At 43.1% G+C, this 16,843-nt stretch overlaps 3 protein-coding genes across 13 annotated transcripts in view; 2 read left to right on the forward strand and 1 right to left on the reverse strand.

Annotated features, from left to right (window-relative positions):
• Positions 1–16,843, forward strand: part of amz2 (archaelysin family metallopeptidase 2) — a 111,051-nt gene that overhangs the window by 60,827 nt on the left and 33,381 nt on the right. The window lies entirely within an intron of this gene.
• arsg (arylsulfatase G) overlaps positions 1–16,843 on the forward strand; it is a 200,014-nt gene that overhangs the window by 16,738 nt on the left and 166,433 nt on the right. The gene's annotated exons all lie outside the window — the stretch shown is intronic.
• Positions 10,921–16,843, reverse strand: part of LOC144699805 (monocarboxylate transporter 7-like) — a 46,078-nt gene continuing 40,155 nt past the window's right edge. For all 9 annotated transcript variants that reach the window (XM_078571063.1, XM_078571061.1, XM_078571070.1 and 6 more), the window contains one exon: positions 10,921–14,888. In XM_078571063.1, coding sequence (XP_078427189.1) covers positions 14,626–14,888 — 263 coding nt within the window. In that variant the 3' untranslated portion in view covers positions 10,921–14,625. The remainder of the gene's footprint in view (positions 14,889–16,843) is intronic.

Consider the following 16,843-nt stretch of genomic DNA (forward strand, 5'->3'; position numbering starts at 1 on the left):
CGTCAGGTCCCGATAGATTGGCTTTATCTTTCCCAATACTGATGCAAGTGTCCCATGAATCGAAAACTCTGCCTCCTACACGCATTTAACCTACTAATCTGTTTGTACCCATCTAATTTGCACATGGCTCAGGTAACAATTCCAAGATTTGAGGTTCTCCATTTTAATTCTGACCCAATTCCTCCGACTATCTCATTCCTAGTTCTACCAACATTGACAGTTCCAGCATGTATCGCTAAAACTGGATCTACTCTCTCCAAATTTTTCCTTTGCCACAAGAGGATGTCCTTGACTCTTAGCACTGGGTGTGCAACCATAGCTTTAAGAAGGCTTGGTCATGGCTGAAGAGAGTAGTATCTGTCCTCTTGAGCACGCTATCCCCTATCAACTGCCACATTCCTTTTCATTTCGCCCACTTGAATGGCTTCCTGTTCCATTTGCATTGGACAGTTTGCTTATTCACTCTACAGACTTTTCCCCTATCCAAACAGGCAGCAAAAACCTCGCACTTGTTGGATAAAGATTGAGGCTCCTCCAGCACTGTGCCTGGGATCCCCTTACCTGCCTGACTCGCAATCATATCCTCCTTTACCTGACCATTAATTAGACCTGCGCCACTGCCTATCCTGAGGGATATGACTGCCTCATAGATCAAAGTACCCAGGTAACTCTTTCCCCTCTCTGATGCCCTGCAATGTTTGTGACTCAGACTTCAATTTATCAGTTCTGAGCCAAAGTTCCTCGAGATGTAGGTTCTTACAGCAGGTGTGGTTGTCTAGGATTGCGATGCTCTCAATACTCACGTCCGGCTGTTCTGGCACACCACCTGAACTACTATCTCTATCCAATGACATAGAGGGTTTATATTTGTTACTTTCCAGTCTGATGGAAGCTTTCCAGAATTGAGAAAATTTTGGAAAATTAATACCAACGCATCTACTACCACATTAGCCACCTCTTTTAAGACCCTAGGATGAAGTCCATCAGGACTGGAGACTTGTCAGCCTGCAGCTCCAACAGTTTGCTCAGTATGGCTTCCCTTGTGATTGTAATTTCACCAAGTCCCCTCTCCCTTCCACCTCTTGAATTATAGCTGTTACTGAAATGTTTTTTGTATCTTCTATAATGAAGACAGAAGCAAAGCATTTGTTCATTTCATCTTCCATTTCCTTATTATCTACTACTAACTCCCCATTCTCACTCTCTAGAGGACCAACACTCACTTTACTTTCTTCCTTTTTGAATACCTGAAGAAGCTCTTGCTATCTGTTTTTATATTTATACATAGCTTCCTCTCATACTCTAATTTCTTTCTCCTGATTAACCTTTTAGTCATTCTCTGCCGTTCTTTATATTCTGACCAGTTACCTGAACTCATCTTTGTGCAATTATATGCTTTTTCCTAAAGTTTGATGCTTTCCTTAACTACTTTAGTTAACCACAGAAGGTGGGTGCTCCCCTTAGAATATTTCTTTATAGTAGAAATATACTTATTCTGAATAGTCTGAAATGTCTCCTTAAATGTCTGTCACTGCTGCTGTATTGATCTATCCTGTAGCCTAGTATCCCAGTTCACTTCAGCAAGCTCTGCTCTCATGGGCGAGTGGCGACAGGACTGCAATGTTTAAAGAGCGCGCAGGCAGCCTTCCAAAGGTTGTCAGCCATGGCCAGCAGAAGGGCTCCCGAGAGTGCTGCTGGTGAGCAGGCCAGACAGGAGGGAAGGTTGGCCGGGCACTGTGCCCCTCGCTTCTCAGATGACTGCCTTGCTGTCCTCTGTGAGGAGGTGGCAGCACGGTGTGAAATCCTCATGCCAAGGGACAGGAGGAGGAGGCTCCCCCACATGACTGAGTGTGCCTAGGAGGAGGTGGCAGAGATCGTTAGCTTGCACAATGTGATGGGTTCAGTGCCGCAAGCACTTCAACGACCTCTTGCGATCGGGAAGGGTGAGTACTGTGTTGGCATGAGTCATTTAACATAGCAGTTAGGTTCCCCCGGCCCCCAACATCACCCCGTGCGCGCCCCCCCCCAAAAAAAAACTCTGAATGTAGTTACTGCATTGAATCATTCACGGCATGTGGCCTTCGCTGGGTGGGTCAGCATTTATTGCCCAAGCCTAGTTCACCCTGAGAGGGTTGTGCTGAGCTGGGTTCTGTATCTGCTGCATGTGATAGACTTACACCCACAGTATTGTTTTGGGGGCGACATCAAGGATCTGCACCTAGATGCAGTGCTGGACCTCCGAAACATGTCAAAGTCAGGCTGCTGACTGACTGGGAGGGGAACTTCCAGGTGGCAGAGCACCCATCCATCTGCTGCCCTTGGTGTTCTATGTGGTTGTGCCTCCTAGCTTTGGAAGGTCATACAGTGAGTGGAAAATGTGATGGAGGCAGCATCTGGTCAAAGGGGTCAGCCCTGGCTGCGTGGTGAGTGTACGGCTGCTCCAGGGTCACGATTCACATGAGCCCTGCAATGTTTCAATCAGGTGGGGGTGACAGGGATGCAATGGCAATCCAGATACAGGGTGGACTAATCAATGCTCCTTTCTCCTTTTCAGGAGAGGTCCGCACACAATAACGCAGAGCGGATGCGGATTGGCGGAGGCCAGGCACAGTTGGCGATTATAACCAGATATGAGTAGGAGGCTCTGGAGCTGGAGAGACACCCAGTGCCCAGGTCCACTGGTAGCAGTGAGACTGGGGTGCCAGGGGGAGGTAAGAGTGCCGTGCACTGAGGTCACAATGTCTGTCCTTGCAACCATTCCACTGTTGACCGTTTGGTGATTTAAGCTTCCAACATGTGTTTCCCATTGATTATGGAAGGAGGAGCGCATACTGATCTGGGGGCCAGGCACGCACATTGACATTGTCTCGACTTCAACTAATCAAATGTCCTTGTTCTTCCTTTCAGCCTCACTGGAGCAGGGCCGGGATGAGGAGGCAGAGGGGCTGCCACTATCACCTGAGGGCCCGGATGAATTAAAACACCAGCATCACACCATCTCAGCCAGGCAGGCACCAGCGCAGATACTAGCACCTTGTTGGGGATTAGATCGTCAGCTAATGTCCCGGGGCACAGTGATGAGGGCACTTCACACTCGTTTGAGGTGCAGGCGGAGACAGAGAGTGCCCATGGTGCCGGCAGTCGGAGACTGCAGGAAACCAGGAACATGCTTAGTCGGTGGCTGAGAATGTGCCTCTGGAGTGGTCCCTGTTGCAGCAGACGCTGGAAGTCCAGCAGGGTCTGCGGGAGAATCTGGCGGAGATACATGAGGCAATGCATGGCTTGGTCTCCATGATGGAGGAGTCCATGCGGAGCATCAGCAATCCGTTGACCCTCCTGGTCGAGCGCAATGCTTCCTCCATGGAGAGGATGGCGACTCTCATGGAGAGGCTCCTCCAGGAGAACAACCAGGGCTTCCTGGGGATGCGTTCGGACCTGCAAGCCCTCACAGCAGCATTGACTTTAGCTGGTCAGTGTAACTGTGGGAGATAGATTGAACACCCGGTATCCCAGCTAGGTGCCTATCCGTCAAAGGTGAGCAGGGAGGTCGGAAGCAACCTCACGTCGGCGCACGAGCTGCCTGTCGTCTCTGCGGGCTGCTCTCAGGGCGCTCTGGATGAGGGCAGCAGCTCCTCTGCCCCTTTGCCAGTGACCGTGGAATTCGATGATGCTGCGGCGACTGGGGAGATGCCAGCCGTGGCACTGGATGCTCCCTCCCAGGCGGGGCCATCAAAGGCTCCACGGGCCAGAGGATGCCCGCCAAGGTCATCAAGGCCAACAGGAAAACAGAGTGAGCAGGCTGTTTAGAATGCCAGTGCCAGCGAGGGGGGAAGCACCTACACGTAGCACCCGAAAACTTAAGCTTAAGGCACCTTAGGCACACCACGGGCTTCTCACTGATGCTTTTAAGTTGTCCTGGTATTAGTTGATTATAATTTGGTGTGCAGCTAAACACCTTTGAATTAAGTTTCTTTTCTGTTTTGTATTTTTACATTCATTAGATGCTTTATTTGTGAACAAGGCTCAGGGTGATTCCTTACTTCTGCAGGTGTACGGGAACCCATGATGTTGAGTGATTTGTTTGTCATGGAGCTTTATTGACAAGGCACATAGTTAATGTTCCTAACTAGGCAGATGTTGCTGTCAGGTATCGAGTATGAAGCCTGCAGCCCTGGCATGTGTTGAAGATCCATCAGTGGTGGGCTAGCTGAAGTTCATTGGATTAAAGCCTCCCGGGTGTCCCTGCCTCCCTGGAGGTTGCCCGTGTCGGCGTCTACCCCCTCAGTGTTCTCCTGAGTGTGCTCGTCCTCAGACTCACTACTGGACTCATCATGTGCAGCCAGAGCATCTACGTCTACATCTTCTTCCTTCACTGCGTCCCCCCTTTGCAGCGCCAAATTGTGGAGAGCGCAGCATGCAACCACAATCAGCGACACACGACCTGGGGGGTATTGCAGTGCGCCTCCTGAACGGTCCAGGCATCGGAAGCACATCTTGAGAAGCCCAATGGTTCTCTCTGCCACAGCCCTTGTTGGAAGCATGGCTCCTATTGTACCGCTGCTTAGCCTCTTCTTGGATGGCAGAGGGGCGTGAGGCACCTTTGAGGGGGTAGCCTTTGTCACCCAGCAACCATCCATCCAGCCGGGCTGGAACACTGAAGAACCTCGGCACCTGGGAGTGTTTGAGGATGTATCTGTCATGGGAGCTGCCTGGGAACCTTGCACAGACTTGCAGAATCTGCATCCTATGGTCACACACTCTCTGCACATTCATGGAGTGGAATCCCTTCCTATTGACATAGACACCCGGCTCACCCACTGGCACCTTGATGGCCACGTGTGCAGTCGATTGCACCCTGGACGCGGGGGAACCCAGCAATCGCTGCGAAGCCTCTAGCTCGCTCTGTCTGTTTGGCCTCATCCCAGCACTAGTGAGTGAAAGTCAGTGCACGCCTGAACAGAGCATCTGTCACCTGCTTGACACAAGTGTGGACAGCTGATTGGGAGACTCCGCAAAGATCACCCACTGACCCCTGGAAAGAGCCTGAGGCATAGAAGTTGAGAGTAGCCATGACCTTCAATGCCGCTGGCATGGGGTGCCCACCCACACAGTTGGCGCAGATCTCAGGGCCTATCATCTGATAGATGGAGGTCACTGTCTCCCTTGAGAGACGGAGCTTCCTTCGGCACTGCACCTCAGACGTATTGAGATAGCTGCTTCGCCAACTGTAAACCTGGCAGCAGGATAGTGGCATCTTCTGCGGCTCATTCTGCCTTGCATTTCCTGTTGGCCCTGTGTCCGTTGTGTCTGTGTCTGTCCTCCCAAAGGTGGCTCCCCTTGAGGCTGAATATGGACTCCTGGCCTCCGCCCCCTTCTGGTCCTCCCTCCTCAGGAGGACGTACCTCCAGTGGAGAGCACAACTCCCATTCCTAGGGTGAGGGAAGGCTTTCTGAAACCAGCGAGGCCCCAGGAATGATGTTTACTCCAGAGTCCTGACCTGAAGCTTATTATTCCTGTCCAAGCAGCTCTGAAGAGATTTGAGGTTGTCCTGTTCACACAGGCAAGTAGGAGTAAGTTTAAATATTAAATGTCTGTCAAAGAGCACTCGCGAGCCCACTCACCCCTTATATCCTGCCCGTGGATGAGGTTTTTAAAAATGTGGCCTACTCAACTGCCCATTGCGTCCGTGTGACGATCTGAAGATTGCATGGGCTCCAAAAAATCGCTGTCTATTAATGGTTCAAGGGCCTTAACTAGCCCACTAATTAATGGCAGGCGGGTATCGGGGATCATAGTGCTCCCGCCCACTGAAATATCGTGATGACGCGCAGTGACGTTGGGACGCATGCCCGACATCACCGCGCATCATTTTACGCGTCGGCGTGCAGGGACGGGCCCCGCACGCCAATGTGAAAATTCTGGCCTAAAGATTATACTTAGTCCAAAATTAGGGCACTGTTTTAAAATTAGAGGGCTCCGTTTTAGGACAGAGATGAGGAGAAATTTTTTCTGAGTGTTGTGCGACTTTGGAACTCTGCCTCAGAAGGCAGTGCAGGCGGAATCAAAGGTTATCGGGGGTAGATGAGAATGTGGAATTAGAAATACAAACAGATCAGCCATGACCTTATTGAATAGTGGAGCAGGCTTGAGGGGCCGAATGGCTTAATTCTGCTCCTGTTTCATATGTTTGCATGCCATCTTCAATAATTTACATGCTGACAACCCTCAGGTTTCTTTGTGCCTGCACCCCTTTCAGAATTGCATCCTTTACTTTGCCCCTCCTCATTCTTCCTTACCAAAATGTATCACTTCACACTTCTGCATTAATTTTCATTAGCCACGAGACTGCCCATTCCACCAGTCTTTTTATATTCTTTTGAAGTCTATCACTATCCTCTTCACAGTTCAGAATACTTCTTGAATTAAATGCTTTGGGATGTTTTGCTATGTTAAATGCACATTTAGGAACATGGGACTTAGAAGAAGGACTAGGTCATTTGGTCCTTCAAGCCCGCCCCACCATTTGATAAGACCATGGCTGATCTGATTGTGGTCTCAACTTCACTTTCCCCTGTCTACCCCACCATAATATTTGACTTCCTGTCTGCTCCCCATAACTCTTGACCACTTTGTCTATCAAAAATCTATCCAATTCAGCCTTGAATAAATTCAATGACCCAGCCTCTACTGCTTTCTGGGGAAGAGAATTCCACAGACTAATGACCCTCAGAGAAAGAAAAAGTATGTCCCCTAGTTCTAGTCTCCTCAAGAGGAAACATCCTCTCAAGATCCACCCTATCAAGCACCCTCAGGAATGAGTTGAGTGAACCTTCTCTGAACTTCTTCTAATACAATTATATCCTTTCCTAAATAAGGAAACCAACCAGTACTCCAGGTGTAGTCTCACCAAGACCCTGTACAGCTGCAGTAAAACTTCTCTACTTCTAAATTCCATTCCCCTGCAATAAATACCAACATTCCATTTGCCTTCCTAGTCACTTGCTGTATCTGCAAACCAGCTTTTTGTGATTCATGTACCAGGAAACTCAGATCCCCCTGTACCTTAGAGTTCTGCAATCTCTCTGCATTTAAATAGTATACTGATTTTCTATTCTTCCTGCCAAAGTGGACAAGTACATATTTTCTCACATTATATCCCACCTATCTATAAGATCATAAGAAATAGGAGCAGGTGTAGGCCCTTTGACTCCTTGAGCCTGCTCCACCATTCAATAAGATCATGGCTGATCTGATTGTGACCTTAACTCCACTTTTCCTTTTTTAATTCTTTCATGGGATATGGGCATCACTGGGTAGGCCAGCACTTATTGCTCATCCCTAATTGCCCTTGAGAAGCTGGTGGTGAGCTGCTTTCTTGAACTGCCAGCCCCCCATAATCCTCAACTCCCTTGTTGATCAAAAATCTACCTTCCTCTGCCCTGAATATATTCAATGACCCAGCTTCCACTGCTCTGCTGTCTTAGGTGAAGAATTCCAAAGATTTACAACCTTCTGAGAGAAGAAATTCCTCCTTATCATCATCTTAAATGGGAGACCCCTTGTGTTTAAACCGTGCTCCCTAATTCTAGATTCCTCGAGAAGGAACATCCTCTAAGCATCTACTTTGTCAAGTCTCCCTCAGAATCTTTTATATTTCAATAGGATCACCTCTCATTTTGTAAAATTCCAATGACTATGTGCCCAACCTTTCCTCATTAGACAATCCCTTCATCCGAGGAGTTAGCCTACTGGACCATCTCTGAACTGTCTCCAGTGCAATCTGCCAAATTTTTGCCCACTCACTTAATCTATCTGTATCTCTTTGTAGACTCTTGACCACCTCTTGACAACCTACATTCCTACCTATATTGGTGTAATTGGCAAATTTAGCTACTCTACATTTGGTCTACACCAAATCTATAGGTTCCCCTTTATCCACATTGCTTGTTACTTTCCTCAAAAGGCTCCAATAAATTAAACACCATTTCCCTTTCACAAAAACATGTTAACTCTGCCTGATCCCATTATGATTTTCTAAGTTCCTGCCATAACCTCCTTAATAATGGATTCTAGCAAGTTCTCTACGACAGATGTTAGGCTAACTGGCTTATAGGTTCCTGCTTCCTGCCTTCCTTCTTTCTTGAATAAAGGTATTACATTTGATATTTTCTAAGCTGCTAGGACCCTTCCAGAATCTAAGGAATTTTGGAAGATTAGAACCAATGCCTCTACAATCTCTGCAGCTGCTTCTTTTAACACCCTAGGATGCAGGCCATCAGGTCCTGGGGACTTGTCAACCTTTAGGTCCAATAGTTTTTCCAGTATCTTTTCCCTGGTGATGGTGATTGTTTTAAGTTCCACCCGCCCTTTCACTTCTTGATTTTGAAGTATCTTTGAGAATTTTTCTAAGTCTTCTACAGTGAAGACAGACACAAAATACCTGTTCAGTGCTTCTGCCATTTTTTTGTTTTCTATTATTAATTTCCCAGACTCTCTCTGGAGGACCAACACTCACTTTAGTTATTCTCTTCGTTTTTACATACTTGTAGAAACTCTTAGTATTTCCAGATAGCTTTCTCTCATGCTGTAATTTCTCCCTCTTTTTTTGTCTGTCTTTGCTAGTTCTTAAAGTCTGTTAAATCTTCTGACCTATCACTAACCTTCACAGAATTGTACAGTGTTTCTTTCAATGTGATACTATCCTTAACTTCCTTAATTGGCTATGGATGATGTATCCTTCTCAAAGAGCCTTCCTTTCTCATTGGGGTAGATCTTTGCTGAGTTATTAAATATCTCCTTAAAAGCCTGCCACTATATCTTTACTACCATTTAATCTAATTTCCCACTTCGCTTTAGCCAACTCTGCCTTCTTATCTTTCTAATTACCTTTACTTAGGTTTAAAACTCTAGTCTTTGACCCACACGTCTCATCTTCAATCTGAAAGTGAAATTCTAGCATTTCACAATTGCTGTTGCCTAGAGGCTCCTTTACTATGAGGCTATTGATTAATCTTGTCTCATTGCACATAACCAGTTTTAGAATAACCTGCTCCCTGGTTGGCTCTAGAATAATACTGCTCTAAGAAATTGTCCTAAATGCACTGAGCTAATTTTACAGGCCACCTTTGCCAATCAGATTCGCCCAATCTACATGAAGATTAAAGTCACCCATGATTATTGCAGTACCTTTCTTACATGCCATATTTATTTCTTCCTGTATACACTGTCCTCCATATGACTACTATCAGGGGGCCTGTAACCTAGTCCCACAAGTGATCTCTTATCTTTCCTATTTCTTATCGCTACCCAAACCGATTTTACATCTTGCTCTTTTGAGCCAAGGCCATCTCTCACTACTGTGCTGATGCCATCCTTAATTAACAGAGCTACCCTGCCACCTTTCGGTAGCTTCCTGTCATTCCAAAATGTCAAATACCCTTCAATATTCAGGTCCTAGCCTTGGTCACCTTTCAACCATGTCTCTGTAATAGCTATCAGGTCATACATATTTATTTCTATCTATGCTAACAATTCATCCATTTTGTTACGAATGCTGCATGTATTCAGATACAGAACCTTTAACTCTGTCTATTTACCATTTTTGGAATCTCTGACCTTATCTGTTGGTACGCTAAGTTTGTATACTCTGTCCCTTCTTGCCACACTCTGGTAATCATTACCCAAATTGCTACCCTGCTCTATTACCTTGTCATTTCCCTTTAATTTACATCTCCCCTCAAATAATCCCCCCCCTCCCGGCCCAACTGCCACTCTTTAGTTTAAAGCCTTCTACATCATCTGAGTAATAAGATTCGCCAGAACACTGGTTCAGGTGAAGATTGTCCCAATGTTAGAGCTTCTCAGTACTGGTGTCAATGCCCCATGAATCAAAACCCATATCTTTCTAATCTTATTTACCCTACGCCAATTATCTTATGGTCTTGCTTTTTAATCTAGCGCCTAGCTGTTCATACTCCCTAAGCAGAACCTCTTTCCTAATCCTACCTACATCGTTGGTGTCTATGTGGACCACGACAACTGAGTCCTCCCCCTCTGACTGCAAGTTCTTTTCCAGCCCCGAGCAGATGTCCCAAACCCTGGCCCCGGTCAAGCAACGCAGCCTTTTGGACTCTTGATCTGGGCTACAGAGAACTGTGTCTGTCCCCTGACTACAGTCCCTTACTACCACAATATTCCTATTTACTCTCCCCACTTGAATGGCTTCCTGTAGCATGGTGCCACGGCGAGTTTAGTCATCCACCTTGCAGCCCCCACTCTCTCCTCCATACAAGCTGCAAGAACCTCAGACCTGTTAGACAATTGCAAGGGTTGAGGCTCCTCCACTTCTACCTTTACCTACCTCATTTGCAGTCACATCCTCTTGTCCCTGACCACTGACTAAATCATTAGACCCCAGCCTAAGGGATGTCACTGCCTTCTGGAATTAAGTGTTCAGGTAACTTTTCCCCTCCATGATGCATTGCAGTGTCTGAAGTTCAGACTCCAGCTCATTAACTCTGAGCCAAAGTTTCTCAAGCTGCGGACACTTAACTGCAGATATGTTTGCTGTGGATCACGCTGAGTTCCCGCATTCTGCAGCCGTAACACATTACTTGCCCTGTCATCTTTATTATGTGCTCATTCATGTATTTTTTCTTAATTAATTTGTAAATAACACTACTACCAATAAGCTTTATTACTGCTAGTAAACCTTACTAATACTACGAATAAAATCTTGCAATTACTAAAAAATTACCCAAGTTTCAGAGGATAAATGAGGAAAAATACTCAACAACCAATCGCTTGCCTGTTTCCCTGTGACACACACTGCTTTTTCTCAGAAGGCATGCACATGTGTTAGTTCTTTAGAAAATTCATTAAACTATTGAACTCTTGAAACTTGAGAAGTGCACAAATGTCTAAGATTTTAAAGTGTTTTATTGGAAAATTATAGATATGAGGCAAATCTTAAACATTTTAAACTGCTTTAAGTTACAGGGGTGGACAAATTGAATGTTAGAAAGCACAAATACGAGTTACAGTGATCAAACTTTTGACTTAACAAAATTTTGCTTGAATCTACTTTGTTCGTATTTCGAAACCTGTAGAGATTACTTCAATCTGTAGTTTTAAAGTTAGTTGCAGTTTTGTTCAAAGATGTACCTTTACATAACCTAGTTACATCTTTCAGATCATTGCCTTACCGGTATTTGTTCAATCCTAATAACTTGCATCATGAATCATCTGAACCTAACATATCACCTGAATACTTCCATATACAGACAAGCCATATGAAATATCTTGTACAGTAACTATACAATTCAGATTATAGACAAGCTGTATCAAAAGTGAAGTGCAAGAGGTATTAACAATAAGTAAGTCTAATACCACACATTTTATCTGATTTTCTTTCTCAAGTGATGAACCTGCTAATGCTGAAATGGAGACCAGCAACCACTTATATGGCTGTGATTGCCATTTATTGGGAATTTGAATAGGTTTTTGATTTTGGCATGTCATTTTCTCCTCTTTTCTGTCAGTAGAATAGGAAAGCCTGTGCCACAAATTTCTCAATAATCAGTGTAGGTGTCTTTGATGGAGTAAACCAATTAGGATTAAAGAATTCAAGTCTTGTCCAACTGAAGAAAGTCTGGAGTCATTATTTTACCCAGAATACAGCCACAACTTAAGAAAAATGATGTACTTTTAGTAACCGTTTAGTAACAGGAACCCTCAAGTTATTTGTTATCTCTGCTAGTGTGTCACCGCCTATTGGGAACATTCTCATGTATTCTGGAGCAGCAAGGACTTAAAACTGCTTCGACAGAAATTATACCAAAGAATGAGAAATTAGTTACTAGGCTTTACCATGGTTTCCTTGGGTCTTGCGGCTGGAACAAAAGCTAAGTATGAAGTCAAAGCCGCCATTATTTTCACGGAGCAACTTTTGGGTGCATGGGACAGGCCCATTCAATGACATCACAACATGACCAAGGAGAAAGGGAGCCCCCAATCTGGTGTCTCCATGCCATAAAGAAAATTAGTGATTCAATGTATTTTTGAAAAAGTCAAACCTCATTTTTGTAACCTTATACATTTTCTATAAGGTGAGTACTTCCCATTATGCAGATATCAGTTATTCGGAAAGAGTTCATATCACATTGAGTTTAATACTGTTGCATTTGATATTAAATATTAAAAAGATGTTTCAGTTGCCAACTGAAGTCATTGCTGCTTCCTGTTTGAACATGTTATGCCCCATCTGTGTCAGTTTCACTTTTGTGGTTCCCATAAGATTGCCCCATTGCTGAGCACATTTGCTCCTTTGTGACCAGGCTAAATCCTGTTTGGCCATCCAAATCCCCCTCCATCTGTGTAAATGGGATTTACTTAATATTATTTGATGATGAATGTGGATGTATTTGCAGCTATGCTGATTTTGTTTTTTCAGTGCAGAACATTTGACAAACTGATACTGACTTTGATGGAAAAAAGGTTTCAACCATTTTTGCCTACTAGTATTCAAGTTAAATGTGTAGCATTGTGGCTGATTCCTCTTCCACACTAGCTCACAATGCTGCAACCTCAGTATCGTAGCACACTGATGGGAGTCAAAATTCTTCCTACAATACCACAACTTTCTCAGATGAGGGAGAGGGTGACTTTGTGGTTGATTAGCATTTATGTGACCCACTCATTTATGATTAGACTGAGTGAACAACCCACCTCCGAACTGATTTAAGGGAAAGAACTGTGGTAAACCAAATTAGGCTCACTGACCTTTTCTTTACACACGCACATAGAGTGTACTTATGAATGGAAAGGGCAAGTCAGAATTTCCATTACTTTGCTTCTTAGTACCAAGGTTGTCAAATCTCTTGCAAGGAAACTACTGCATTTTAAATCCCAATAATAAGTAGATGATGAAGTGAATATGAAAGGGTCTCTTATTCTCTGAATGGAAGTATTTCCAGTGTAGGCACAATTCTGTCCCTTTCAGAAAATTCATGAGTACATAGCGAACAAAAAATAAATCATTAGCATTGTGAACAGTCTAACATTTTAACTTCTGGATACAGCTGACAATATCATAGGCCCTACCTGCAGTGCAGCTGTTGATTGACAATTGGATTTCAGACATTTAAAAAGCTTCAAGTGTGTAATTCTTATTCTTCAAATCTGTTACCTGGTTCACCCTAATGATATGGAAGATGAGCTTTTTTAAATTGTGCAAACAACATGATGTTGGAAAAAGTAAAAGAAAATGTGTGGTAAAAAGCAGGGAGCAGAGATTAGGAGCAGAGATTAGGTGATGCCAAACTTTAAAAGCATGAAAACAGAGAGGGAGCAAAGAACTAAGGGAGCTATGGCATTTGACTGATTTTAATTATTGAGAAAGAATGAGTAAGGAGATTGTGCAATGAGTTTTAACTTTTCTTTGAGTAGGGATGGAGGGAAGATGCAGTGCATGTAGGGTCCAATATTTAGAGCTCCAAATACATTTTAAAAACTTCAGAGGAGCACTTAGTATTGATAATCGAGAAAGATGGTAAAATTGGATTGTGAAGAAGAAATTTCAGAACTGTCTCTTTTTCAAGTGTCAAGAACTTAATTGTATCCAATCCAGGAGTGTGGGAGGAGTGCTGGAAGAGTGTTCTAGATATGGTGATTGTATTCAAGTTTTTGATAGCTCTTTTACTTAAAAAAAAGCATTATAAATTGTTTAGGGTGCAAGAGGAACCTATTTGAAGAATAAAATGTCTACATCTGGCATTTTACTTTTGTGAAGTCATTTGGAATCTCTAAGACTCAGGAACTTAGAATGTGTTTTATATGATCTGGGGTAGTAAAATGAAACTTCTATATATCAACTCCAACTCTACATATGGCATACAAGTTTACAACCTCTAACCTTTGCTGTTCATCCTCACACATCCTCTAGAATTCTGAGTCACAGATTATTTTTCCACAATTATCTTTTTTTTCATAAATGACGACCCCTGTCAAATTGAGCTACCCATCCCGCCCCCAACCTCCCTGACATGATATGCTTCATTTTATTGGTGTTTCATATTGGAACTACTGTTATGATACAGGAAAGTTGGAATAATTGACATCCTTGGAACTCAAAGACACCACTTTTTGGAACACATTTCAGTCAGTGGCTTGGATTATTAGGCCATTGTGTCAAATATTTTTGATCATCATCCTATTTATATAAATATAAGAATATCCAAGCATATTATACACTAATTTACCTAAAAGGTTAAAACACAAGTGGATTGAAAGTTGTTTTGAGATTGCATCCTGAATGTGTTATCGAAATGAACAAGAGCAATCTGAACTAGCTTGAATCCTTTCCATATATTTCATTGTGTTCCTGCTTTCATTTTGTAGTTTCCTGGGCACTTTTAGTTCAGCTGAACTTTTAGCCTTTTTTCATTAAATAGTAAATATGAAAAATTTGCTTCTTGCAGTATTTCTTTCCAAAGTGAGTAACCACTTTTGTCTTTGAGAATAGCAAACGTTTGAGGTTTGAGGCCAAGTTGAGTAAGTTGACAGGATAGATAAGGGATACCTTTAAAAAGGAAAATGCACTCCGTTGTGGTGATGTATGACTGTTTTTCAAGCAATGCTTTGAAACTGATCCTGTAAACTTTCTGGTTTCTTCAAGTCTGTATCAAGGAAGTCTTCAGGCACATCCTGGGCAATTTTGAGATCCTCCTGTAATGCCTGTTGTTGATCAATCTTCAGAGGTGCTTTTCTCTGACAGAATCCTTTTTTAGATGGCCGAACTAATGCCAGAAAAAATGCACCCAAACTCATGCCAATACCACTGAAGAAGAAGGCAGATCCATAATTCCGACCTGTAATATCCACAAGCCAACCTGAAAACAAAAAAAAATCAATCTAACTCTCATCTCTTTTACATTCAGAATACTTCTTCAGTAGTCTGGAGCAGATGTGTGAAGTGATAGCCTAAATATTATGTCACAATAGCAATTGGAGTCATAAGCATGATACTTAAACTCATTTAGTTTTAGAAACACACCTTAAATCATACAAAGCTTCCTCAAATGTACCAAATTGTAGCTCTGGATTGAAATCCAGGGCACTCTGCAATGAAGGCAGTTTCTGGTGCAATTTTGATAAAATTAGATTAATTTAGGCACCAGGTAAAGATGGAGTATTTACTTTCCTTGCAGATTTCAGCATACTCAAATTGTTATGTAAGCAAGAAAAGTTTCATACACTAAGGGTCTGGAAGGCACAGTATGCAAGAACTACTAGTAAAAGGATTTGAATTCAGTTTCCATAGTTGAAACAGAAATCTTGGTTGAAGTTATAAAGTTAAGTCTATAATGCAAATGCGTACATATATATCAGTCCTACAGTGGTAAGCTTAGACATTCATAGATTTACTGGGAAATGAGTGCTTATGAGGTAGAAGCACATTTTTCAAGTTATTAGACACAACTTATCCATTTGTTAATACTGCTAGTAATCAATTTCATGACATGCATAACCTCTCCCAAAAAAAAAAGTGACTTAGAAGAAAGCTTTGAGTTGCAATGCTTGTTCACTGGAACTAAGGCTCCAGTTGTTACTAAATTATACTTATTTGTGTTGTTGAGCTTTCTTCCCAGGGAAATTGCCTACCTGGCTCCAAATGTTTTCTCTAAAGATCCAATGGAATCGTTAGCTTGGTTAAGATTCAAAAGCTTTAAGTGCTTAAAAATTCCCACTGGATCGCCTTGAAACTTCTCAAAATTGCTGTTATTTGCAGCTGAAATAATGGTTTCACACAGGTTACATGAATTTGATCCATGTATTGTATATCCACTGGACTTTAGAAGAGTAAGAGGTGACTTGATCGAAACCTTTAAAGGGGCCTGAGGGGTCTTGACAGAGTGGATGTGGAGAGGATGTTTCCTCTTGTGGGAGAATCTAGAACTAGGAGTCACGGTTTAAAAATATGGGGACGCTCATTTAAGACAGATGAACAGAAATTTTTTCTCAGAGGGTCATGAGTCTTTGGAACTCTTCCTCAAAAGGCAGTGGAAGCAGGGTCTTTGAATATTTCTAAAGCAGACCTAGATAGATTCTTGATTAACAAGGGGGTGAAAGGTTATTGGGGCTATGCAGGAGGTTACAATCAATCATGATCTTACTGAATGGCGGAGCATGCTTGAAGGGCAAGAGTGGCCTACTCCTCCTAGTTCGTCCATGATTCTAGTAGCTTAATAACAGAGCTACACTATACAGTTTACAGAATGTGTATTATAACAGGTCTAAGAATTTGCATGACATATTTACATCATTTCCATCATTCAAATGACTGTCATTGATATTCTAAGTAAGTGAGACAGGAAGTGGCTTGAGCAATGATATTTGCAGATGACATTAAACTGTGCGGTGGGAATGATGAGAACATGTCTGAGTATCTGAAGAAGAGCACTGGAAGACACAGGTGTGAAGATCAGTAGACCAAAGAACCAATATATGATCTGTCAGTTTGAGCCTAAGGAAGAGGATCAGAATAAACATTAAGGGGGAAGACTTGGAGAAAGAGAGTAGCTTCAAGTACCTGGGGGTCAGTGGTGGCAGAAGATGGAAGTATTAACAACAGATTAGCTCTGGTTGGAGTAATTGGAAGTAGTGCAGTAGAGTGTTATGTGATTTGAAAAAAGTATCTCTGAAACTGAAAGGAAGAATCTACAAGACAGTTTGACACCAGCTTTGGGTAACATCAAAAGAAGGAACGACTGGATACTAATGAGATGGGATGCTGAGATGGATATGTGGAGTGACGAGAAAGGACAATAACAAGAATCAGTGAAAA

This window comes from Cetorhinus maximus, chromosome 24, assembly GCF_964194155.1.
Source record: "Cetorhinus maximus chromosome 24, sCetMax3.hap1.1, whole genome shotgun sequence".
In the NCBI taxonomy this organism is placed as follows: Eukaryota; Metazoa; Chordata; class Chondrichthyes; order Lamniformes; family Cetorhinidae; genus Cetorhinus; species Cetorhinus maximus.